The 27371-nt window shown below is 43.2% G+C and overlaps 1 protein-coding gene across 4 annotated transcripts in view; it reads left to right on the forward strand.

The window, feature by feature from the left end:
* Positions 1-27371, forward strand: part of DGKG (diacylglycerol kinase gamma) — a 214335-nt gene that overhangs the window by 39849 nt on the left and 147115 nt on the right. For all 4 annotated transcript variants that reach the window (XM_025375538.1, XM_025375539.1, XM_025375541.1 and 1 more), the window contains exons 2-5: positions 1889-2203; positions 14503-14579; positions 23102-23267; positions 23845-23907. In XM_025375538.1, the coding sequence (XP_025231323.1) occupies positions 2137-2203; positions 14503-14579; positions 23102-23267; positions 23845-23907 (373 nt within the window). In that variant the 5' untranslated portion in view covers positions 1889-2136. The remainder of the gene's footprint in view (positions 1-1888; positions 2204-14502; positions 14580-23101; positions 23268-23844; positions 23908-27371) is intronic.

Genomic DNA, 27371 nt, shown 5'->3' on the forward strand with positions numbered 1-27371 from the left:
ACCAATTTTTTCTTTAACTTTTATTTTAGGTTCAGGGGTATGTGTGCAGGTTTGCTATATAGGTAAATCGCATGTCACGGGGGTTTGGTGAACAGATTATTTTGTCACTCAGGTAATAAGCATAGTATCCAGTAGGTAGTTTTTCAGTTCTCTCCCTCCTCCCATCCTCCACCTTCAAGTAGGCCCCAGGACCTATTGTTCCTTTCTTTGTATCCCTGTGTTCTCAATGTTCAGCTCCCACTTATAAGTGAGGATGTGCTGTATCTGGATTTCTGTTCCTGCATTTGTTCACTTAGGATAATGTCCTCCAGCTCCATCCATGCTGCTGCAAGGAACAGGATCTCATTCTTTTTTATGGCTGTGTAGTATTCCATGGTGTGTATGTACCACATTTCCTTTATCCAGTCTTCCATTGATAGACCTTTAGGCTGATTCTATGTCTTTGCTGTGGAAACATTTCAATATTTAAAGATGGCAAAAGAAGAGGCTGAAGGAGACTGAGAAGAAACACCTAGAAAGATAAAAGAGTTTCAAGGTGGAAGTTTTGTGCCATAGCAAAGACTGCAGAGAGAGAAACGAGGTGAGGAAGCACTGAAAGGTGCCTGTTGGATTTGGCAACTAGGTCACTGATGACCTGGACAGCAGCAAGCGCCAAGGAGCAGAGTTGAGCTGGCTGGATTAAGGAGAGAGTTGGACTTTCAAGGAGAGAAACTAGAACTTAATGTCCCCAGGAATGTGGGTATCTCATTTCCTTGCCATGCATTCTGGTTAATGGAAGGTCTTCTTTATAAAGCTAGAATCTCTCTCTCTCTCCGGCATCTTCCCTCAGCCCTAGTTCACTCTCCAGGTCCAAAACAACCAGTCTACACACTTCCCCAGAGAATGGTCCATATATGCCTCCCAACTTGGTCATCTCATCCAGCACTGCTCATATGCTCCAGGCACCCCAGACTTGCCTTGCAGTTGGCCACAGGATGGATCCTGTTTTATTAAAACTGGGCTTGTTCTTTGGCAGCATTAGAGCCTGTGTTTCAATTGGTCTTTATTTCTCACCTTTTTAGGTTGGTGGCTTCCCAACCATGTTTGTAACCTCAACTGATAATAAGAAAGACACTTCACAATATGATCAGTATAACCATGGGTGTATAGCTGAAGGAAAAGCCTATGACATAATACGTCCCCTTACTATGGTAGATGCACTCTAGTATTTTCAACTCCATCTCATTCTATCCTATTCCGTTTCATGTGTTTGCATGCTTGTTGTGACTCATTACATCAATTTCACAACCACAAAACTGATTTAATGACCTACAGTACGAGAGGCTCAAAGGAAATGATACTCAGTGTTTTTTTGAATCCATCCCCATTTCCCTGCCTCATTGAGGCCAGCAGCCCATCCCTCTAACTCCCTTTTTTATGACTCTAAGAGGACAGAGAATTGCTTCAGTCACTAGATGTTAGCCAGTCTTGGGGGTATTCCAAAATGGCTCACCAGAGCTATCATGGTGGAATTTGGAAATCAGTGGAGGAGAGAATGGCTGCATAGGCTCCTGTTCCTGTAATTACTCATGAGGCACCCAAGAGCCTAAGGCATTTTTATGCCCTGAGGATGCCCTTAGGCAGCCCTAATACCACCTCTCATGTGACACATTGAACATTTCCCAGAGCTGAGTAGTATGGCCCACCTATTCATACAGGCCACAGCTTGCCCCTCAACACTCACTCCCAGCCAGACAACTGTCATTATCCCCTCTTCAGACCTCTCTGAGGGGAGAACCATCCTTGAGAACCATTGAACCATTGTTCCCTGTAGATCTTTCAGCAAAGAAAATTCGGGCCTTTTTTTTTTAACACTCTCATTTACAATGTCTTTTTTGCTTCTACCTAGGAAGAGCCAGGACTTCTGAATTTACCTTGAATACAGACAGGAGGATGTTGCCTAAGGAATAGCAGAGATCTTGTCTCATCTTCTGAGAGCTGCCTGCTGCTGCTGTGTACACTTGAGTGCTCCCAGAAGTCTCCTGAAAGACTTACATCGCAAATCTGCAATGAGCCAAGCCCTTGGCTGGGCCTCCACTTCAGCCTAGCGAACAAAACTCCATCCCTGCCCTTTAGCCACTCACGCCAAGTTTAAAAATGGGTGAAGAACGGTGGGTCTCCCTCACTCCGGAAGAATTTGACCAGCTGCAGAAATATTCAGAATGTGAGTAAATGCATGGACAGACCTGGGACAGGATTTCTTCTTGGCTGGAGACATCATTTCTGGAAAGCCCAGTAATATTATCATTGCAAAGCCACAAAGAACGATGTCAGGCCTGATGGCTTATATTTCCTTATAAACACAGAATTAGTGTATTTAACATAAAAACACAATTATCTTTAGGCTCAGTAAATACTACGTGCTCACCATAGAAATTTGGAATATACATGGAAAAAAATAGAGTAGGTTAAAAATCCCTGACAACACTACAAACATCTTAGAGCACTTCCCTGCTGTGCATTTTGCCTTACACCGTTGAGCTCACACTGTATACACCCTTCGTTAAGCCTGCATTTCTCACCTAATGTATCGTATGTATTTTCTCACATCATTAAGGCCTCTTTAGAGCATAGTTTTGAAGGGCTGCATGCTGCATGGCTACGTTACTCAATTGTTTACTGTAATATATTCCTGCATTTGGAACCAAGGCCTTCTTGCAGTAAGTTGCTGAATGCTGATGTGTGTTTCTTTCTTGACTTTGTTCTGGGAAGGGAAGGCCTTCCCAGGAAGGAAGAAAAACAAGAAGCACAAAGGGGATGCCTACCCTTGAGGAATCAGAATCTTTTTAGGGAATCAGAAATGTGCTCGTGACACAGAGAACAGCTTTAAGGCTGCAGGCAAACAGCTCTGGTAGAGCTGGCTAAACTAAGCATAGAAATGAGAAGGGAATCAAAAACCAAGGGAAACTGGTATGGGGGTTGTATTATACTTTGCTACTTGGTTCAATCCACAATCAAGGAGTTAGCGGCGCTGGCTCCTTCTGAGAGTTGTGGAGAAGGGATCCATCCCAGGGCTGTGTTTTTGGCTTGTGGATGGCCATATTCTCCCTGCATGCCCTCACATGACATTCTCCCTGTGTGCATATCTCTGTGTCCAAAGATCCCCCTATCCTAGGCACACAACCTTATTGGCCTGGACCCCCCTATTCAGTCAGTCATGACTTCATCTTAACTAACTACATCTGCAACCACCCAAATAAGGTTACATCCTGAGTTATTGAGGGATAGAACTTTAACACATAAATATGAGGTTTGGGGCACAGTTGAACCGATAACAGAGGGTTTAGCTGGATAAACCCCATGGAGGAAAGAGGTTTAAAATGTGAGCAGTAGATGGAAGGGGAATGATGGAAGCAAAAGGAATGTTTAGGAATGTTGATTTTGAGATGGCGATAACACACCCACTATGCGTTCCTGTAGTGTGCAGGGATGGTTAAGGAGAGCTTCTGGGCTGGATGGTGAGAAGGCGCAGAGAATGAGGAGGACATAAGGAGGCATGGGGATAGCAGAAGGCCTTAGGCCTTGCATGTCAAAGTGTGGGCAAAATTTAGAGCCAGGAATCTGGAGACTGTATGCAGGGTGGCTTGGATCAGGCAGTTTCCAGGCCAGGGAATTGGGCAGGATCCTTTGGAGGAAACCTAGTCTGAGCCAAAGAGCTAGGCTAAGATGGTGAGGGTGGCCATGAACAAATGCTAATTCGTGGGAAACTGTGGTGGAAATACCATCAACACATATAGAACAAAAGAAAGTCATCAAAGATACCTTGCAGACGGAATCCATAGAAAATGACATCAGGATGCAGGGCTGATGGGGAATGTTTGGGAATGTTGATTTTGAGATGGTGATAACGCATCCACTATGCCTTTCTATGTGCCAGGCTCCAGGGATCCAGCAATAAATGAGACACAGTTCCTGCCCTCAAAGAGATCACTGCCTCACAGAGGAAGACAAACAGGACTCAAGCAAGGGTGTTGCAGTATAGCCGGTGGTCAGAAGTGGGCAGCATGAGAGGAGAAGGCCCAGAAGTGGGCAGCATGGAAGGAGAAGGCCCAGCTCAGCCTAGTGGGAGGCTTCCTGATGCACGCATTGTTTCCAGACTCCAGGAACTGTATGGGGAGGGAGGGAGAAGGGTGTTCTGGGCAGAGGACGTGGCTTGGGCAAGGGCAGGGCAGGGAGGAAGACATCATAGGAGCTTCCAAGAACTGCAAGCAGCTCCCAGGCTGGGATCCCAGAGCTTGTGTTGGTGGTGGTATCAGTAGTGTTGGGGGAAGAACTAGAAAGGAAAGTAGGACCCCATCCTGGGGAATCCTGCTTTCTAAGCAATATGTCCTGCAGGCCCCAGGAGGGTATGTAATGGGATTTGAGTGGAAATGAGGGGTCAGTCCATAGCTCTGACTTGGGAATTACATGTGGAGATGGCAAGGAGAGAAAGAAAATGAATGAAGGCACTCACACAGCAGGAATGTCAGGAAAGAAAAGAAGAGGTTAGAGAACGAGGCTTACAGTATGTCTCTATCAGGGGTCAGCAGAAGACACAGAGAGAAGAACCAGAAAGACAAGTAGGTGGAAAAGGGTGCAGCATGGAGGGCGTGAAGGTGAGAAGGGGCTCCAGATGCAGCAAAGCCACTGAGCAGGCAGAGGGATGAAAAGGAACCAGAGTATTCAGTAGGAGAGGGTTCTTTTGGGGTTGGGCCTTTTCTTTAAACATTTACCTGTGTCCTTCTCTGACACTTGCTCGTGTTGTCCATGTCGGGAGACTGGATGAGGCACTCTGCTACTGTTGTTCAAACAGGAGAGGAAAAAAAGATACAATTCTTACAAAATGATTAATCCTCAGAGAAAACCCTGAAAAAGTCATTCCCACCAATTTTAGACACATTCTGGTGTTCAGTCGGATTGCATTGCCATAGCAACCACTCTTCCATAACCACATAAACAGGAGCTCTACAATAACAAAATAATGAAGTGTACAGCCTGAGAATTGAGAACTTTCTCCAGTGGGGTTACCAGGTAGGAGAGGCTCTTGGTATTTTCCACTTGTATAGTGTAAGGTTGGCGCCTTCTCTGGTGACCTTCTATAGGGTGGGGGTGGGGCATCTTAAAACTGCTCTTGGAAGCATGTATATTTACTTTGTATGTATACATACATACATATACACACAGACACATAGACACACACACATATAGCTGACTGTAAGTTTGCTGTCAGTCTACGATGTAAAGTACTTACCAAAAGAACTAATGTGATATTAAGAAATTTATATTATAAAACAATGAAATTTAAAGCCAACCATGATTCTATTTTCCAGTGATAACCAGCACTGGCATGTTTATGTATAAATGTAAGTATAAAAATAAATATTAAAATATACATGCACATATACGTATATACACATATACAACATACACATGTAAAACAAACTTGAGAATATGCATGCTGTACTATTTTGTATGCTGTTTTCTTCTCCTTAACAATATGTTTCAGTTACCTATTGCAACATCAAAACAACTTCAAAACTTGTGTGCTGAAACAACCACCATTTTGGTTTCCCATGATTCTGTGGGTCAGGAACCTGGGCAGACATGGTGGGCATGACTCATCTCTGCTCCACTGTGTTTGGACCTTCAGGCGGGAGATCTCAAACAAGTGAGGACTTAGACCATCCAATATGGCTCGTTCACTCATATGGTGGGACCTCAGTGTTCCTTCATGGAACCTCTTTCTCCAGCACTTTCTTGTCTCTCAGGGCCTCTCCATATGGCCTTTCTTTTCAGCAGGATAATCTGGAAATCTAACATGGCAACTCAGGGCTCCAAGAGCACAAAAGAAGCTGCTGTCAGATCTTTTTAGCACCTGGGATCAGAGATCCTAGAATGGAACTCCCTCCACATTCCATTGGTCAGTGCAGTCACAGGCCTGGCTCACATTCAGTGAAGTAGAGGAATAGACTCCACATCTCAGGGAGAAGGGACTCACGTAGGGACAGAAAGAATTCATGGCAGCCATCTTTGGAAACTGGCTAGCACACAAGATCAATCATGAGTCATTCCCACATCATTCTGTACTCTTCAGAAGCATAGCTTTTAGCGGTTGCAGAGATTTTTTTTTACTACATTTGTACTATTTCATCTAACCAAACCAGTCATTGCAATCTTAGGCTGTATTCATAGACTCATAGTGCCTAGTAAGGCAAACTGATATCCACATTCTAGCCTACCCTGATAGACCGTCAGACCTCTCTAGAGGACTGAATTTATTTATGGTCGCTATGGTTTACAATGGACATGGACAACCTGGAACTTGTTTGAGAGTTGGTGAGAGACTTCACAGCCACATTATGGAGAAATGAAGATACTGTGCATATTTGTTGGAGAAGGGAAGGGAAAGGTGAAGAAGAGCTGGTTGTATTAAAATAGCTCAGTTCTGTTGTGGGAAGAGGTGTGAAGTTAATTTTGAATGACTTCAAGAGGTAGCCCTAGGACTAATGGGAGGAAGTTATAGGAAGTCTTTAAAGTGTGGAATACATTAATTCCTAGTGGTCAAACCTGCCCAAACTGGAATCAAATTGACTTAAAAATGACTGGGTTTCCTTTCCCTGGAACTGTCTGGACAGAGAGTTAGTTGACACACTATAGGGGAGATAAGAGCTTTAGTCATCTGGTTGATTAAACGACCTTCATTAGCTCTTCCAATACTTGGTTTCTATATTTAAATAGATTTCTACCACAGAAGATGTGTGCATGTGGGGATACCCCCTACTGACCCTCTTCCTAACAAGAATTACTGGTGGCCAGTAGAGGGTGGGCTTTTTTTTTTTCAATTTTTTGTTAATTCCTTAAAAGTTCCATGATGCATCAAGGACAGAAACTATTCATTTATTCAGAAAGAGAAAAAAAGGAAAACAACTGATGAAGCATCCATTAAATTTTTAATTCTCTAAGAAACTAAACCAAACATTTCCTACATCAGCCAGCAGTTACTTGGACTGTGTAGAACTTTTTTTTTTTTTTTTTTTTGAGACAGAGTCTCACTCTGTCACCAAGCCTAGAGTGCAGTGGCATGATCTCGGCTCACCACAACCTCTGCCTCCCAGGTTCAAGCATTTCTCCTGCCTCAGACTCCCAAGTAACTGGGATTATAGGCACCCAACACCACGCCAAGCTAATTTTTGTATTTTTAGTAGAGATGAGGTTTCACCATGTTGGCCAGACTGGTCTCGAACTCCTGACCTCAGGTGATCCACCCGCCTCGACCTCCCAAAGTGCTGGGACTTCAGGCATGAGCCACCGCACTCGGCCAGAATTTTTAAAGTTGGGAAAAATCTTAACCATCATCAATGCCAAGCATTGCACATTTTAAAAATGAGACTACCAAGTCCAGAATGGCTCAGTGACTTGCCCAAGGTCATACAGAAGATCGATGGTAAAATAAAAATTAGAACCAAAAATCTCTCAATTCTAGTACAAACTCGTTTGCTTCAATTCAGCAACAACAAATTAAACGAAAAGTACCCACTGGAGCTCAATCTTCAAACATACATTAATGTGTGTATGTGTATGCGTGTGTGTGCGTGTGTGTGCATGCAGATATGTATGTGTCAAATAAATTACATTAAAGCAAAATGTTAAGATGTCATTAAAGAGAATCAATCCATAAATTATGCTATTAGGAAATATATTTCATTCGAATCAGATTATGGCAAAGTTTCTGACTTTAAGATGTGGGTACAATTCAAAATACAAAACTGTTAGAGTCAGAGAACATATTTACGGCTGATTTGTAGAACAATAGAAGGCTCTAAGTAAATGTTCTGTCACTAAAACCTCGCTATTTATGCTGGCCAGTAGAGTGAGGCTTGATCAAATGCTCATGAAGTCCTGGACCCATGAAGAGTCATATCTCATTGCTTCTATCTTGGAAGGATATAGCTGTAACTATTTCTCAGCAATATGTGTTTCCGCATGACAGATCTTTTTTTCCTTTAACGATGAGGAGGACTCTGCCCACCAGGAGTCACAGAATCTATGGACAGGGAGGAATTTCTATGGAACAATAGCTCTCAATGCTTAATGTACACATGAATCTCCCGGAGAGCTGTTGAAATGCAGATTGTGAATCGGTAGGTCTGGGGTACTGCTGAGATTCTGCTTTTCTAGCAAGCTTCCAGGCGATGCTGATGCTGCTGGTCCAGGGACCACACTTTCAGTTGCAAGATGGCCCAAGTTGTCTGATCCACTCCTCCACCTTCACTTGAAATATGACCGATGAGGCCAAATTATTTGGAGAAAAGGTGATAAAATATTCTAGCAATACAAATTTTACTTACACAAATAAGCCATACCAGTCATTCAGATCATTTATGATGACAAAAAAATTGTCTCAAAAAGCATTTTCTTGTTACTGACCCCAATTCCCTCTGCCTCCATATAAAGTCTTTTCTTATTATGTCATATGTAACATCTGTGGCAGAGCCATCACTTCCACAGGTCAGTGGTCCTCAGCCTTGGCTCACGTTCAAATCACATGGAAGGCTTTGAATACTTCCAGTGTTCTGCCCACACCTTCCAGATCATTTAATCACAGTTTGTAGACATGGAGCCTGGGCATCAGTATTTTTTAAAGCCCCCCAAGTGATTTCAATAAGGAGCCAAGGTTGAGAACCACTAGTCTACCTTTTCTTTCTATGCCCCTGGGAATATAAGACACGTGGGACAAGTGTGACCAGCTCAATCCCTTTGCTAGCCTTCATTTATTCAATAGATCTTTCCTGAATATCTATTTTTTTGCCAGGCAATGGGTTGCATGTTGGGGATGAACAGTGAACAAGAAACAAAGTTTAGGTGGGAGAACATGTGTGTAGCAAGTATATTCGTGCTTATGAAGCTGGGCTTCTCCCCTGTGCTTCCCACGTGCTGCTCTGAGGCCTGACTCCAGCTGGCTGAAGAGGTGGGCCTTTTGATCCAGTGCTCCTGGCCCTGGCCCTTCTGTTTTGACATTTTTCAGGACCCTTACAAAACTCTGCTCTTGTTGTTGTGCATCTCACTGTATAACTTCCTAGAGTAATTAGAAAATGTATTCATACATTCCAGCCTTCACTGGAAGAAGGAAAATCTAGATTTTATTTTTTTGCTCATGTGCCAACTTTCCCTTCCACTCGTCTCAGGGACTCCCCCTGCCCACCACTTATGGTCTTTCTACTCCATGGAATATGTTCCTTTGTCCTCGGCATCGTGGTCTTTTCTGAGTTGCGACGGGCAAGCCTCAGCAGTCAGCTCCAGATCCACAGGCACATTGCTTAGAGCATATCAAGTGAGGTCCATGAACCTGCAAAATTGGTGTCACTTAGGATCTTATTCAGAATGTAGAATCTCAGGCTGTGGTCCAGTCCTACAGAATCTGCGTTTTCACCGGATCCCAATGTGACTCATATGCACATTACAGTTTGAGAAGCTCATGGAGAACTTTGAGGAATGGAGAGTTATCATGTACCTTAGAATTCCACTCTCATATATGGATTTTCAGATTCACTTTTGAAAATGTTGATTTATAGTTCTTTCAAAGTTTAACAGTTTAATGATCTAATGCTCAAATACTCTGTGTTCTTAACTAGACAACAGACTATAAACTTTGGGGTCTAGTCCTGGCAGCACAACTAATATTCTGCTGTAAACACTGAAGTCTCTGATTTGTCTGCTTGTTCAGATGGAACGCATCCCTGTCCCACACCAACAAGGCAACAAAGGTGTCTGTGTGTGGGGCCAAATTTTTCCCTTTAAAAGGCTTTGAATTTGCTCGAACACTAGGAACAGTGCTTGGTTTAGGTCCCAGAGTTCTTGGCACATAAAGTATACAAGACAATTTTGGACTGAAAACTTCTTAGGGCACTGGTAACCTTGATCAAAGAGAAAAACTTTCTGAACACCCGATTTAGGATAGAATTCCATGTGGATAGTCCTGACAGTCTGGGTTAACGCAAAACATACCTCTACCTTGCCAAGCAGCTGAACAAGTTGGGATAGAGTTCTTTGGTGTTGTCCACTTAAACAATAGATAACGTCTGCCAAGCACAGCAATATTAAATTTAGCAGTTATAAGCTTTTTATTCCCTTGGCAATAAGTATTCAAGTTCAGGGGCTTTTTAAGACAGTCCTCATTTACAACAATAAAATCATGTCCTAGAATGGCAGTCCTCAACCTTGACTGTACATCTGAATTCCAGGAAGCTTTTAAATTTTACTGTGTCCTGGGTTCCTCAAGAAATGCTGACTTAATTCACCTGGGGTAAGACTTGGGTTACAGTGTGTATAGAGCTCTCCAGGTGATTTCAACATGCAGGCAGGCTTGAGAGCCACTTTCATAGAGGAAGAGTCCTGGCTTCTAACTTGCCAGTGTTCAAGTATCCAGTGAATCTCATAACCATGGCCCATTATTTAGAAATATTTAAAAAGTGTGACTTACGAGCTGAGTCTCCTTGAAAGAATCACTTAAATTCCATAAGCCTCAATTTCTTCTCTACGATAAGGATAATTATTACATTAGAGGGTAGTTGTGGGGATTTAAATAAAATATGTAAGGTGACTAGGACAGCATCTAGCATATCACAAGCACTCCACAAAATGGTAATTGTTACAAAGAGCTGTAGAAATGGCCCTATTTTGTACAGTCAGAAATGGAACGTGGTGTCCTCTGAATCTAGTGCTGGTATTATGGTAAAGGCTTTGACAAAGGAATTTTCTGTGAGGTTATGCTATTGGACCCACAGATGACACCTAAAATAAGACCAAGGAATGCTATTTCCTCATTATTCTTTTCTGTCTTAAGATGAAACAGAATAAAGCAGCTGTCACTGAAGTAGATTAGTCATGCATAATACCTACTTACTCCTCATGGAAAAAGAAACCCAACACAGAAATCTATTCAGAAGAAAACTGTTATAAATTATATGAGGACATCCAAGGAGAAAGTAATGTGTCCCAAATTTGAGAATTAGGTTGATTCCCTTTTTTAAAGGGTATTGATGCTATAAGCCTATGAAAGCCCACAAAGCAAATTGAAGTAAATATGTGACGAGTAATCCACCTCATGGAAAGCTAGTTAGAAATCTCTTGGCTTGTTGTTGTGCTTTTTTTATTTATTTAATTTCAAGCTATTAATCAGATATCTTAAAATAAATGTCTTCCCTATTTTTTCTTTTTAAAACCTCTGTTTATTTTATGTGAACATATGATGAATTTATGTGTGTGTATATATATCACATATTTAAATATAAAACAGGATTTTGAAAATAGAGCAGCAGCACTTTAGAATCAAAGGAATGCCGGGCGCGGTGGCTCACGCCTGTAATCCCAACACTTTGGGAGGCCGAGGCGGGCGGATCACAAGGTCAGGAGATCGAGACCACGGTGAAACCCCGTCTCTACTAAAAATACAAAAAATTAGCCGGGCGCGGTTGTGGGCGCCTGTAGTCCCAGCTACTCGGGAGGCTGAGGCAGGAGAATGGCGTGAACCCGGGAGGCGGAGCTTGCAGTGAGCCGAGATCGCGCCACTGCACTCCAGCCTGGGCGACAGAGCGAGACTCCGTCTCAAAAAAAAAATAATAATAAATAATAAAAATAAAATAAAAAATAAAAAAAATAGAATCAAAGGAATTCTGCTACAATGAATGGTGTAATATCTAAAATGAGATGAGAACATCAAAATATCATACATTCAATTGAAATTACTCCATTGGTTCTCAATCAAAATGCTAACTCTACACTCTTCTTCCAGAAGTCACACCAAGGGTACCCATGTTCTCAAATTTTTATTTTTTTAATTTAGACATTTTAGCTGAGTTTAAAACCTCCCATTAAAATAAATTCTAATGTGTAGGATTTGTTTTCCTAAATAATTAAGCTGCTTGTGGAATAACTTGAATATATGTGTAATGTTAACTGAGCTCTGGTCTCATTCTAACTTCTCTTTTATCCTGTTTCCAGAGTGGTCTTTAGAAAACAGAGAGCTGGTGATATGATTTCACCACGCAAAAAAATCTTTAACCATTTCAAATCAATGTTCTTAACTCTACATTCAAGACCCCCCACAAATCCAGCCACAAACGACTCTCTGGTTCTAACTTGTCCTAAACGTTCTGTGGTGCCCATCTCTGCACTATTGCTCCCTTGGGCTCTTCCGAGAATACCCTTTCCACTTCATATCTGCCTTTATAAACCTTATCCAATTCTTTATGCCTCAGCTCAAGTGCTACCTCCTTTATAGGGCAGCCTCAGTTCCCACCCCATCCCACTTTCATCTTAATTTTCCTTCTTCCCCACTTGGTGTTTCATAGAACTTCATATCATTGTGTCACCCTTAATTATACCTTTCTTTATGTTAGCAAATGTTAGGAAGCTATAGTGAATAATGCTCAAGGGAAAAGACCATATACTTTGAGCCAGACTAGACCTGAGTTACAACTCTGGCTCTTGAGCAAGTTGAATTAATTTTTCTGAATTTCAGCTTCTCCATCTGTAAACTGAAGAAAATACTTCCATGGATTAGTAGAGGAGAGTTTATGAGACTATGCAGGTGAAGGTCTCCAGTGAGGGACAGCTATTAGTACCACAGTTATTTAGATCATCTTTCCCACTAGTCCATTAACAGTATCTTGCCGCATCTTACCCTCCATAGTGTTTGCTGAATTGAATGGAAGCAGCCCAAATTGACAGCATCTGCTGCCTGGCTCTTACTGAGCTATTAGATTTTCAACATCTGTTTTGAATTTCAGAAAGAAATTTCCATTTTTAGGCAACAGAAGCATTTTCCTGTTGTATTTCAATATGTCTCAATCCTGAAATGATTAGAACTTCTGCTTGATTGAATCCAAGTCAGCAAAGCCATGGAGAACAGCCCAGCCTCTGAATAGGTCTGCTTTACCTAGGCTTAAGAGACCTTAACCCTCTGTACACAGAGCCTGGGCAACAAAAAACACTGTGTGAGCTTTTAATAACATCGTCCTTTGGCTCAGATGTTTAAATAGAAACAATAACGGAGCTTGGAAAGCTCTTAATTACCCACAACATTGGGAGAGAGGGAGAGCCCAGGTCATAGAAACCCTGGTTTGCTTTGATGTCTAGAGTGCTGATAACTACACAAGATGAATTCATAATGTGTTTTTAATAACAATTATTGAGTCTCTTTTCTGGGTTCCCAATTCCTTTATAAAATTCCAAAAAGAAGCAGCTAGTCTTGTCTCCAGTTGCTTCTGAATGATTTCCTATGGAAAGCAGCATTTTCCAAACCACCGTGCTTCATGGATTCTCTGAGTCTTTCTTTATCTCCTTTCAATGTAAATGCAACATAGAGGGAACATTAAGGGGAAATCATGGCGCAGGGTGGAGGCCTCAACTTTCAGAGGAAGGTCTTCTGGCTGTCAGAAATATGTGAGAAATACCATGGGAACATAAAACCAATCATGCTAATTATGAGACATAATTGAGGTTATGTTTTATGTGTCAGAATGAGTAGCTCAGTTTTATCCATCAAGATAAAAAATAAAAATCAGGTGGGAAAAAAAAAAGGGGGACAGAGTTGTCAAGATTCCAGAAGTAGAAGAAACTATCTTCCTGCAGTGTACAGCAGTTTTTCAGCACCAAGGACAGAGCCTCATGGGGTTTAATGCCTACCCATTCTACATACTTAATGAATTTTTAATGTTTCAAAATTTTCACTCAGATGTTTATATACTCATCTACATATTGTTTTTCTGAGCCCTAGTTACACATCAGACAGTATGATAGACAAAGACTCACCAGCCAGTTAACAGCTTTCAAGGTAAAACTGAAGCAGGAGATGAGCAAGATAGGCAAGTTAATAAATAATTATAACACTATATGACAAGCGCTATTACATAGTTGTGTACAAGTCATGTGGGAACCAATGAAGGGAATGCTTAACTCTGACTGGTGCAAAGGAAGACTTTACAAAGGAATTGACATTTGAGCTGGATATTGAAGAATGGGTGAAATTTGCAAGACAAAGAAGAAACACCATGAAAGAGTGCACAATATGTTCAGGGATGTCTGGAAATGTAACTTGATGTGTCTGAAACATAGAGTAAATAGGGAAATGAGGAATAGGGTAGATAAAATCACCAAGGGCTTGTATTCCAGGTCAAGGGCTTATCTTCCAAGCTATGAATGGTAAGCTTTATCCTGGGGAAACAGAAAGCCCTTGAATGGTTTTGAGTAGGGATATGATCTGATCAGATTTGTGTTTCAGGAAGATAATTTAGATGCAAGGGGGGAAATCAGACGGAAAAGAAGAAGTGGGAGGTCAAAGGGTAAAAGAGGGTGACATTTCTCCAGATTTTCTGGGACTGAGGGGCAGCTCCAACATAAACATGGTTACACAGGGAGAATTTATTTGGCCCAGCTTCCATTAGCTGTTTGCCAGTGTTTCACATGTGAATTGTGTCTCTTCAGATTCCTCCAAGAAGATAAAAGATGTCTTGACTGAATTTAATGAGGGTGGGAGCCTCAAACAATATGACCCACATGAGGTAAGAACAGTTTCATTTTAAGCCTTTAAAAATCCCTGTGTTTTAGCCTTTCCATAATTTGTTTCACTCTTGGAGACTCCACTTGCCTTGAAGAACTTGCTCTTCAGCATGTTTCCTCCTAAGTTTCAAGTGAGCCATTTGTGCTACCTGGCATCATATGTTTCCCAAGCCCATACACTCATCCCACTGTCCTAGAAGACTACCACTACTTCTCCTCTGCTCAGATCTCTCACCCCTCCTCTCCTCATCCTCAGTTAACAACTGAGTTTTCTACTTCACTGAGAAAAGAGAAACAAACAGAACATATCTTTCACAAGCTCCCTCACCCCATATGCCCACCTATGTGTACCTTTTCTTCTGTAACTGGAGATGAACTCTACATGATCCTGTCTAAGTCCAGCTCCCCAACGTGTGCACACAACCCCATCCTCTTTTGGCCTACTGACAGGCATTACTTCAGCAACATGTCTTCCCCAGACTCCCTTTCCCTCCCTCCACCTCCCTCCTTTTCTCTCTGTATCTCTACTTCCGTCTCCTTCATATCAACTTTCTTCTGTATATTTTATTTTTCCCATCAACATGTAAACATTCTGTTACTTCCTTTATATTAAAAAACATTTTCCTGACTCCACTTCCTCCTCTAGGTACCACCTCATTTCCCTCCTGTGTTTTATAGCAAAACTGTACAAAATACTTGTCTATACTCGTTGCCTCCAAATTCTGTTCTTCCTACTTTCTCGAAATGCCTTGCATCAGTCTGTAACCTTCACTCCTCCACTCAAACCACTAGTCAAGATAGCCAAGGGCCTCCCTACAGCTAAATCCAATAGCAGTTTTGCTCAACATCACTGGACATGGTTGGTCAAGTCATCCTCCATTTTCTTCACTTGGTTGTAAGATGCTACCTTCTCCTGATTTCTTCTTACCCCTCTACTTGACATTTACACTTAAAAATCAAATAGGGATCTCAAACTTAACACGAACTAAAATGATGTGTCCTTAATCTTCCCCTATAAAACCTGTTTTTTCAGCAGTCTTCCCCATTTCAGTAAATGACAACTCTACCCTTCAAGTTATTCAACCTGAAACTATGCAGTCATCATCAACTTTTGTCCTTCTCTCACATCCCACATCCAATTCATTGGCAAATTCTGTTAGATCTACCTTCAAAATATACCCAAAATACAGACACATCTCACCACTTGCACTGCTAGCATCCTGACCTGAGTCATCACCATACTTTGCCCAGATTATTGCAAGAGTCTCCTAACTGGTCTCCCTGCTTCTGCCCTTGCTGCTTCAGTCTATTCTTCACACACATCCTGAGTAATCTGTCAAAATTTATGTCAGAGCTTGTGGCTGCTCTACTCCACAATCTCCCATGGTTCCCCCCATTCCTACTCAGAGTAAACATGAAGATCATTACAATCAGCACCTCCCCCAGCTCTCTGACCTCATCTCTTGCTACTCTCCCCATCTTCAGCATATTAGCTTTCTTGATGCTATCAAACAAGCCGGTGTCACCATAACCTCAGCACCATTGCTCTTGCTGTTACTATTCCTTAGAATGTTCCTCCTCAGCACATCACATTGTCCATTACCTTACCACCTTCCAGTCTATGCTCAAGTCACCTTCTCAGTGATCATCACCTTCTTCATCTAATACTTGAAGCCCTCTTTCCCAACACTTCCTATCCCCCTGCTCTGCATTATTTTCCTCCTAAGTACTTCTCACCACCTGTCACACTATATAATTTACTTAATTAATTGTCTGTCTCTCCCACTAGCATGTTTTTATTCACTGCTGTGTCTTCAGTGCCTGAAAAAGTATCTGGCTCATAGCAGGCATTCAATAAATATTTGTGGACTGAATAAATGAATACAAGACCTCCCCCTACTTTCAAATTCAATGAATCTAACATTTCTTGGGCTTCTATGCACTGTATTGGGCACTGTAGAAGGCATAAAAATACAGAAGCACAGTTCCTGCCCTCCAGGACTTATTTCCTACTGGCCGGGTCAGGTTTGACAGCCATGACCCTGGAATTATACAGTCTTAGGTTAGACTTCTACCTCTGCCATCAACAAGTGGTCTTCAACAATATTTCATATCTTTGAGCCTCACTTTCCTCATCTATAAACTGTACATAACCAAAAAAAGCCTCAAAGTTTGTGGATGAGTGAATTAAATGGGAGGATCTTTGCAAAGTGGCTAACACTCTATAAGCACTTAAAAATTTGTACCTGTTGTTATCCCTCTTCCATCTCCTTTCCCCAGAATGTTTTTTAACTCAATTCCATTTTCCCTGCTCCTGAGTCCTTTTATAAAGACAAACCACAGAAAAGTGACTGATCTGCTGGATTAACTCAGGGAGAGACTGGCCACTTTCTTATTCACGTTGTCATCCATTGAACAAAACTGATCAACACCTTCTCTGCTGGACACTGGAAATGAATCAACAGAGCCTGTGCCCTCAAGGTACACCTAAGAGGGGCTTTGGATAAAATGCACCAGTTGCAGAGAGAATGAAGCAGGAGGAAGGTAGCCAGAATAGGGGCGAGATTGAGAATGCACCATTTCAAAGAACATTCCTGAGGAGAAACCACGCAGAGAAGATAGCAGAACCAGCAAAGAACTCACTGCCCCACACCCCCCACCCCCAGCTCCAAAACACAGGAACAAAGCCTGGTGGGGGCTGCTAATCAGCTTGTCCGCCCTGGGGCTGATGAGTGGGAGAGGAACAGTTTGGTCAGGGCCACCGCGGGTGTGGAGGCCACAGGAGCTTTCAGAAGCAGGGAGTCGCTTGGCTGCTATGAGCATGCAGCCGCCCTCACCTCTGTCGGGGCTGGCCCCCACTTTTTGTACGCCAGGCACTGCTGGGTCCCAAGGGAGCTCTGCCACTCTGATTTTGTTCTCTCACACAGTGCAGCTGACTTCTAGTAGGTGTAATGTCATGGCACGGGGGTTAGGGAAACAAGAAGGGTTTAATTTCTCTAGAGTTTGATGGCTTACTGCTGCTAAAATGTCTCAATGAGAAACGAGTTAGCTGTGGGAAGGGGCAGATTGCTAGCAAAGGTAGGATGGGAATAAAACTTTGCAGAGTGGCAGAGCTGCATCTGGTCGTGATGAACATGCACTTGCCCATCAGCACCAAGTGATTCTCTGGAGAACAGAGTGGTGGCAGACAATAGATAGTGGACAAAACCCAAAAGAGCAAAAGAGGCAGGTGACTTGGTGGCACTGTGAGCCTGGACCCAGACACCTGAGCACAAAGCCCAGCTCTGCCATGTGCTTTATGATCTTCAGCAAGTTATTTATGTTGTCAAAATTTGTTTTATCCCCAAAATGACAGTAACCGTTCTTCCCCACACTACTGTCCTGAGAATGAAAGTGCCTGATGCCTGCTAAGCTCTCCATCTAGTTCTCCTCTCTTCTTGGTCTGTGTAAGGATTAACACACTCTCTTTAAGCATGTTGCAGCAGGAGCAAATTGCCCAGCTAATTCCTGCGTAAAAGCTGCTGGGGGAAAACAGAGTTCCTTTGGCCTGAACCATGAGCGTGCCTGGGATGTTATTCCAGGTCTCAGAAAATTGCCAGCAAGCCTCATAGTAGTTGGTCATCTGGTTTGGGCATGACCCCTAGCCACTCCCTAGTTAGTCTCCCATAATGCATTTACTAAGCAACTACTCTGTTACTGGGCTGTACTTTTAAAGAACTTTTGCATAACCCAGATATCACCTTGAGAATGTGGCACATTTTTGCATGTCTTTGCCTGCTGAACATGGAATACTGGAAGGGAGTGTCAGGGAGCACTATGCCAGTTCTGGACCCTGTGACAGATATAGAAGCAGGAGCACTGGACTAGGGGTCAGGAGGTCTGGCCTCTGATTTCACTCTGCTGCTAGCTTGCTGGGGCTCATCACTCAATTTCCTGAGCCTTGGGGGCATCAGAAGACCAAGTCCTCTCTGAGACTCTTCTGGTTTGCAAGTTCTGTGCTTCCAGGTTTATTCCGTGCATCCTGTTCTCTAGGATAGGGACATGCATGGCTGGATAATTTCCGTCAGTATTATTTTCTAAGTTCTCATAACAGTTTGTCAGCTCTTTTCCTATGGCACTTGCCACTGATGACCATGCATTGCAATTATTTCAATATCTTTACCTCTTATATAACACTGACTCTTTGAAGATATGGACCAATACCTAATTCACTGGTGCCCAGCATATCTATAGGTATAGATATAGATATATCTGGTGTATTTCCCCCCTTTTTCCAATCTGTTTCTTCTTCAGCAAATTGTGAGTGGAGATATATATATATCTCATATATAGTTGATCCCATAATAGTTGGTGACATCCGGGGGCCAGACACCAGGCTATTCCTGAGGTGCACTGATTAGGGTTCATCATCCATTCACATGCCTAAGAAGAACCCTGTCATAGGTGGTGTGGGGAATTCAAACATGAAAGACGACATTCTCACTACCTTCCAGGAGCTCTGGATCAAGTAGAGAACCAAGGTGTGTCACAAACCACTATGTATCAACGCACAGCAGCAGATATGAGTGTCACAAGACAGGAACCAAGGTGCCAAGTATGGAAATTCAGGGACAGAAAATCACAAGACTTTCTGGAAAAGGCGGAATCTGGGTTGGGCCTTAAAGCATGACTGGAACTTTAACATGTAGAGATGGAAGCAGTTCATGCAGGGCAGAGTGCATGGAGGTTTGGTCGGGAAAGAACACAGAGGTCAGCATGGACAGAGTGTATACATGCACAAGGGGAATAATAGCAGAAAATACCAGAATCATCTCAGAGCTTGAAGTAACTACAAATCTAGGTTGGAGGGGATTATCGGAGGCTATGAATTCTGAAGGTCTAGGAAAGTACACAGGATGACCCACTGGACTGTAGAACACTGCATATTAGACTTTCTATTTACATTCATCTAATTTCCACTTGCCAATTTAGTTTTGCAAATATTTTATAATGTATAGTGCAAGAACACAGAAGTACATCAGCTGATCTCAATTTAGTTCCATGGGCAATTAGAAACCATGGAAAGTTTGTTTTTTGTTGGTGGTGGTCGTAGTATTTTTTGGTTTTGTTTTGTTTTTTGTTTTTTGTTTTGAGACAGAGTCTTGATCTGTCACCCAGGCTGGAGTGCAGTGGTGCCATCTCAGCTCACTGCAAGCTCTGCCTCCCAGGTTCACGCCATTCTCCTGCCTCAGCCTCCCGAGTATCTGGGACTACAGGCACCCACCACCATGCCCAGCTAATTTTTTTGTAATTTTAGTAGAGACGGGGTTTCACCATGTTAGCCAGGATGGTCTCGATCTCCTGACCTTGTGATCCACTTGCCTCGGCCTCCCAAAGGGCTGGAATTACAGGCATGAGCCACTGCGCCCGCCCCATGGAAAGTTTTTGAGTAGAGACGCAATCTTATCAGAGTTGTGCTTTAGGAAGATCAACAGGGCAAGGATAGGTAAGACAGGTGGGAGGACCAACAGATGGACATGGGAATCAGGAAGCTTTGGAGGGGTATTGCAATGGTCCAGGTGAATTATATGGAACAAAAGTCAGAATCCAGGAATTTTGGTGATGGCAGCAGGGACAATGGACATAGAAAAGGTCTGGATGTCACAGACGTTGCAGAAGAACAGTGGACAGAAGGAAGAGACAAGAACTAGTCTCAGACAACTGACAGTTCAAAGCTCAGCCTGTAATGTTGGGAGCATAATGGTGTCATTGGCATTAACAGAAATTGTGGAGTCAGAAAGATCAGCTGGTTTTCAGGGAGCAAGCTAATTGAAGTTTAGAACTTGAAATCTTCTAGTTCAGCACTCACAATTTACTGAAGAAGAAACAGACTGGAAAAGGAGGGGAAATGCGCTTGGTCTGAGACCAGTCATGAGGTTTGCTGAATCTCATGCTGATCTTGTTTCATGATCTTTTGGCTTTGGTTCTTTACAGCATTATGTTACATTGTTTAAACTTTCTTTTTATTAGATCATTTAGTACAGTCTGCTTTCCAGAAATATTTTATTCTGATAGTTTTCATTTGATGCTAGCTGTAAGAGATTAATAGTTCACTATGGAACTGAAAACTACCTTTTAAAATAGTACTTGTCAATTAAAGTGATACAAAAAGACAAAGCAAAAAAAGCTTTAGAAACAAATTAATGAAGAACAGTGCCATATTATTCAGTCAAATCAAAGTAAAGAATGAGAGAACCAAAACAGAACAACTGCATAGAAAATAGAGAACTTCAAAAAGAAGACAGGATGAAATGCTGCAGAGAGGCCAAAGATGAGACAGTCTAAAAAGAGATGATTATATCTGTGACCTTCAACAAAGCAGTTTCAGAGGTAATGGGCTAGGATCCAATCCAAATGGGATTAGGGAGGTGAGGAGGCTAATCTGGTCTGTTTGGAGAAATTTGAAAGGAAAGGCGAGAAGGATGGGCCAGTAGCTCTGGTAGATAGCACTCTCTTTGGAATAGGGGACATTTAACACATTTGCAGGTAGATGAAAAGAAAATGCTGGAGGTGCAATCAGAGCCAGCGAGAATGGAATCAAGGATCATATTGGGTGGGTTACAGTTGGAGAGGAGGGGCTGGGCATGGTGGCTCACGCCAGTAATCCTAGCACTTTGGGAAGCCAAGGCAGGCAGATCACTTGAGGTCAGTAGTTCAAGACCAGCCTGGCCAACATAGTGAAACCCCATCTCTACTAAAAATACAAAAATAGCTGGGCATGGTGGCACGTGCCTGTAATCCTAGCTACTTGGGAGGCTGAGGCATGAGAATTGCTTGAACTCAGGAGGCAGAGGTTGCAGTGAACCGAGATGGCGCCACTACACTCTAGCCTGGGTGACAGAGCGAGACTGTCTCAGGAAAAAAAAAAAAAAAAAAGGAAAGAAAGAAAGAAAGAAAGAAAGAAAGAAAGAAAGAAAGAAAGAAAGAAAGAAAGAAAGAAAGAAAGAAAGAAAGAAAGAAAGAAAGAAAGGAGAGGAGGAAGAAAATATTTTGTTATTGTGTATTAGGAGAAAGGAGAAGGATGTGGGAAGAAGGGACATTCTGAGGCGATGAAGCTACAGAGACAGCGAGGGACAGAAAGAATGTGAAATAAAGAGACACAGAGACTCTGGGACAGAAAAGGAACAGAGACATGGATAGCTGTCACAAGAAATGTGAGCCTACCATTTGCTTCGAGTTCCCCTGATCTGGTAAGAGCCTCTTACCAGATTCAGACTTCCTTCACTCTGCAAAGGAGATGGATTGAACAGTCAAGCCTGGTGCTAAACAGAAATTTATTTGTGGGCCCCCCAGTGGGTTGGGGAGGCCATTACTTGCTTTTAAGGTCAAGATTTTGAACCCAAACTTGTTTATACACATGTAAGCCAGTCTTTGGTTCTGGGAAGTCCCCCAGATCTCCCAGAACAGACAAGGGGTTAAATGCTACCAACATTTTGATGGGCACACCAAGTAGACTCCTGCAAAGGGATTTTATTCTCATGGCTGCTATTATTCACAAAAGCTTGCACAGCAGATCTCGGAGTAGTGCTTCCTCAAATGGTTTCCAGGAGCATCTGCCGATTTGATGAAGAATCTGATGCCATCAAAGCACAAGCCAGTGATGACTCACTGCAAACTGTTGTTGTTGTTGAGTGTTTGCTGAGTGCAGCAGCCCTTTCTGGCAAAGCTGCTCCCAGCCTGGGACCAGAAGCCAGGCGGTACCGGGAGAGACACAGCAGGAAGAGGGTCTAGTTTTTGGCATATCTCTTGGTTCTACCTTCTGTCCTTGGCTTCCTGCTCTTCTCCTGGTGCCTAAAACCTTCACAAGGACATGTTTTGAGAAGCAGCTGAGCCAGAAACACACACACCCTTGTTATTTGAGGGTTTTTCCAGGGAAGATCAGGACTATGAAAGTAATGAAGGATGGAGCCTGTTCTTTTCTCTTCCGGGTCTTTCCTACTTTCTGAGACCTGAATACTCAGGCATCACATCCGTCATGGCACAAGAGGGAAACCAAGATACTACAGAAGAACCATTTCTTTCCATCATATTTTCAACTACATCCTTCTTCATCTTAACTAGGATTCCAGAGCACAGACCTTGTCTCCACTCATTAGTGCCACATCCCTCACACAGGCCTGGACTAAGGGAGAGCCCTGCACTTTGGCCTCCACTCCCAAGGCTCACTCTCCAACATCTCCCTTTTTATCTACATTTACATAATATCATTTCTTATTACAGGAGCCTGCCCTGGTTCTGTGCCCCACCAACCCCCAATATGCAACCGCAGCATTTTCTCTTTCTTACATCCATCCCCCGCATCCTGTGCCTCTCATTCTCTATCACTTCCCTGACCTTTTCATTCCTGTCCCCATCAGCTCCTCCATGTCCTGCTGCCTCCCTTTCCATTTCTTTCACCTGCCAGCTTTTCTATTCCTTTTCCTTCTCTCTTCCTCTCTGTCCCTTTGCTTCTCTCCACTGATTTTGCCCTTTTGCTCCTTCTCAGCCAATTAGCTATGATGTCTTCAAGCTGTTCATGAGGGCATACCTGGAGGTGGACCTTCCCCAGCCACTGAGCACTCACCTCTTCCTGGCCTTCAGCCAGAAGCCCAGACAGGAGACCTCTGACCACCCGACGGAGGGCGCCGGCAACAGCGAGGCCAATAGCCCAGGTACACAGAGTTTTCCCCAAGATGGGCAGACCTTGTGCGGCTCTCACCCCCTACCACAGCCACAGACTGCATTCCTAGAGGGTCCCCTGAACATAGTAACTACCCGACGGGTGCGAATATGAACCAAGAGACAGGGACGCCCTTCCTCAGAGCGCTTTACAGGAAGCCCTGATGAACCTCTCAGCAAAAGGAATAAAGAGGAGGCATAATTCCTGCCACTACAGATCAAAGAGCAGGGTGGGGAAAGAGGAGACACAAAATAACATATGGCAGGGGAAGAGAGCCTTCAGCAAAGGCTGACGGTCCACGGATGGAGCACATTCAGCTTCTGTGTCCAGGCTGGGACTAGCCTGGAAGTGTTAGAGGAGAGGGAAGCCATGATCCCTGTCTTCCTGGAGCTTGGGCTATAATGGGGGAGACACAGTCAATCCCAATAAGTGAGCATGAACCCAGCTGACAGTAACCCAGAGACAGACACAACCCAGGTGAACCAGGTTCCACGGGGAGGTCCCGTACCTGCCCTTCCAAGAAGCTGGAAGGCCTGGTCTGCTCTTTAAATCTTCTTTTTGTTCCTCAGATACTAATATACAGAATGCAGAGAATGCCACCAAAGCAGATGAGGCCTGTGCCCCTGATACTGGTAAGTCTTTGGAATATAAGATTTGTGGGAAAAGTGGGGAATATCTCATCCCTGGGGAGAAGTGGGGAAACCTAACCAATAGTGCTGTCCTTATATAATTGTGCAATCTTATGCAGATCTGGTCCTCCTGTGGCCTTCAGAGCCTCCATCTCTGGGGCTCCTGTCATTTGAATGTTCTGGGATTCTGAGGCTGGGTAAAGGTTTTTGCTTTACTTGCCCTAGAACAGAGCAAGTCGGGACTTGGAACAGCTTGCTAGATGCTTCTCTCTGATATGTCTGCCTGCCCAGAAAGTGAAGAGCCTTCTGAGGAGAAAGTGAGTGTGTGTGTGTGTGTGTGTGTGTGTGTGTGTGTGTGAGAGAGAGAGAGAGAGAAGTGGCTGTGGCTCTAAGGCTGAGGTGCAGATTACCAGTGGGTAGCTGGAGAGGAACACAGCAAGAGGGTAAAAATGTGCCGTGGTTGACTTCCAACAACATATATACACTAGTTTGAGTAAGTTGAAGAGTTGCTAATAAGTTAGCAAGGGAAGCCAGCTCAAATGGTCTTGAAGATGTATTTGCCAGGCATCTGCTCATTACACATTTCATTTAAGCTTCACAATCACACCACTTTACACATGAGGAACTGAGGCCTTAAGAAATTATGTACCACTGGTGTGACCTGTGGAGCCAGGGATTCAATCCAGAATCATCCAACCTCAAAACTCCTGCAGTCTTTCCTATACCAAGAGAGGACACAATGGTCCTGGTGGTGTGGTTGGTTCCTGTGGAATGAGCAAGGCTGCACTCTCAGCGGGGCTGCTGTAGTGGTACCTGCTGCCCAGAGGCCCACTGTTGGGCTGTCAGAGACGTGGAATCTTCCCTGACACATTTATCAATGGGAAGCCATTCCTCTCTGCTGTTGACAGGCCAGGCCCAAGGCCAGAAGCTCCTGCGAAAATGAGAAGTAAAAGTTACCATACTTAATTTCTGTTCTCATATTCAATATAAATGTCCTGAGTACTATCAACTCAAGTTGGATCAGGCAACAGAGCATGTTGCTTAAGGAGCCAGGCTGCCTGGGTTTGATTCTCAGAGCCAACACTACTTAGTTCTGTAATCGTGGACATGTTTGAACACTGTCTCTGTGCCTCAGTGTCCCCAAGTGAGATAACAAATGTTATTATGAAGGTTAAGTGAGTTAGATATGTTAATGCTTAGAATAGTGCCTGGCATACAGTAAATGTTTGATAAATATTAGCATTTATTATTCAGGCCACCTTCCAGAAGTACTCTTTATTCCTTTTTTTTTTTTTTTTTTTTTTAGATAAAGTCTTGCTCTGTCCCTTAGGCTGGAGTGCAGTGGTACAATCTCAGCTTACTGCAGCCTCGACCTCCCAGGTTCAAGCTATTCTCGTGCATCAGCCTCCTGAGTAGCTGGGATTACAAGAGTGTGCCACCACACCTGGCTAATTTTTGTACTTTTTTAGTAGAGACAGGGTTTCGCCATCTTGGCCAGGCTGGTCTCCAACTCCTGACCTCAAGTGATCCACCCACCTCGGCCTCCCAAAGTGCTGGGATTACAGGCATGAGCCACCACACCCAGCACAGAAGTATATTCTATTCTTAACTCAGTATGGTCTGCCATTATCTCCTTCAACCTGCACCCTCAGTCTCCAAGTGTGTCAACTGGGCATCCTCTTCTCATGAAAGGTCTCTCATGGGCTCTCTTTCTCCCAGGTTGCTCCTGAAGCTTTCAATACAAAGACCCAGAAAGTCAGACCTTTTTTTTTTTTTTTTTTTTTTTTACTGTGCATTATCATTTTATTGAAAAGCTTTATAGATATCCAAAGGTGAATTCCAGCTCTTGGGATGTGCCCAGGGGAAAAAGAATGCAGTTTTTATTATTATTATTATTATTATTATTATTATTATTTTGAGATGGAGTCTCGCTCTGTCACCAGGCTGGAGTGCAGTGGTGCGATCTCGGTTCACTGCAACCTCGGCCCCCCAGGTTCAAGTGATTCTCCAGCCTCAGCCTCTCGAGTAGCTGGGACTACAGGCCCGTGCCACCATACTCGGCTGATTTTTGGTATTTTTAGTAGAGACAGGGTTTCACCATGTTGGCCAGGATGGTCTCAATCTCCTGACTGGTCTCAATCTTGTGATCTACCCGCCTCAGCCTCCCAAAGTGCTGGGATTACAGGCATAAGCCACCCCGCCCAGCCTATATTTTAAACATATATTTTAAATATATATAAAACAAGATAGACTAGAGATACTGCAGCTAAGAGAAGGGGAACTCATTGCAACAGGGACCTGGAATGAGAGAGTTTCTTCAACGTAGTTCTAATCTTTTTTCCTGTCACAGCAAAAAGAGAAACTGGAAGGATTATCGAGTTTTCAGTGTTTAACTAAAGGCCTGGTGGGATAAACAGTTCATGATAGATGGAAAGCAGAGCATGGTTGGGGAAAAACAGTTACCGCCGGATCATAAGCTCAGCAAACTCCAGGCTACGCACAGAGCACCAGAAAGCAAAGACTAGGAGCACCTGTGCCTTCCTGATGGTTTCAGGGACAGCAGCAGCAGGGCAGGACTCTGCAAAAATGCTGGCTCATCCACGCCCTGCCCAGCACGCCACTCAGCCATGCTAGTCCAGAGCCACTTGGTGAAATGGACATAAGGCACAGATAACTCTTACATCTTCTAAGGACTACAGGAGGCATATTCTGGCATAAATCATTCTCATACTAGGGAGGAAAGGGTGAAACTAGTAGCTCTGAGATTTTAAACTCCCAGCAAGAAACTCAGTGGTGAAAAGCATCCTGCCCCAAATTCTTTACCTAGAGACTTTTCTTTTTTTTTCTTTGAGACGGAGTTTCGCTCTTGTTGCCCAGGCTGGAGTGCAATGGCGCAATCTCAGCTCACCACAACCTCTGCCTCTGCCTTCCAAGTTCAAGCGATTCTCCTGTCTCAGCCTCCCAAGTAGCTGGGATTACAGGTGCATGCCACCACACCAGGCTAATTTTTCTATTTTTAGTAGAGATGGGGTTTATTTTATCTGGAATTTCAAGAGGAACCTGGAAGAAGATACAATTCATTCATTGACGTTCCAAATTGTCTGGGCAGGTTGTGTTTTAGTGGGTAATGTTTCTGAGCTACCAAGGAAGAATTTATTGGGGATATGTCATTATGTGATATTTGAGAAAAGATGATGGATGATGATAATGGAAATTAGCTGACTTATTTGACCTCCATATGTATTTGCAATAGTTGTATCATTCTGGGTCTAAAAGAGAAACTTCCAGAGATTTCCTCCTGGAGAAGTGATTTTGTGATGTACCATTTTCCTTGTGTATGGGAAAAATCAGCCCCCTATAGTAAAATCATGAAAGGGCAATTATCTGACTCTTGGCCCAAGGAGTTACATAGCATTTTTTTCATCTTCTTTTGACACTTGAGATTTAAGGGAAAAAAACCTTTTCCT

The sequence above is a fragment of the Theropithecus gelada genome, chromosome 2 (assembly GCF_003255815.1).
Source record: "Theropithecus gelada isolate Dixy chromosome 2, Tgel_1.0, whole genome shotgun sequence".
Lineage (NCBI taxonomy): Eukaryota > Metazoa > Chordata > Mammalia > Primates > Cercopithecidae > Theropithecus > Theropithecus gelada.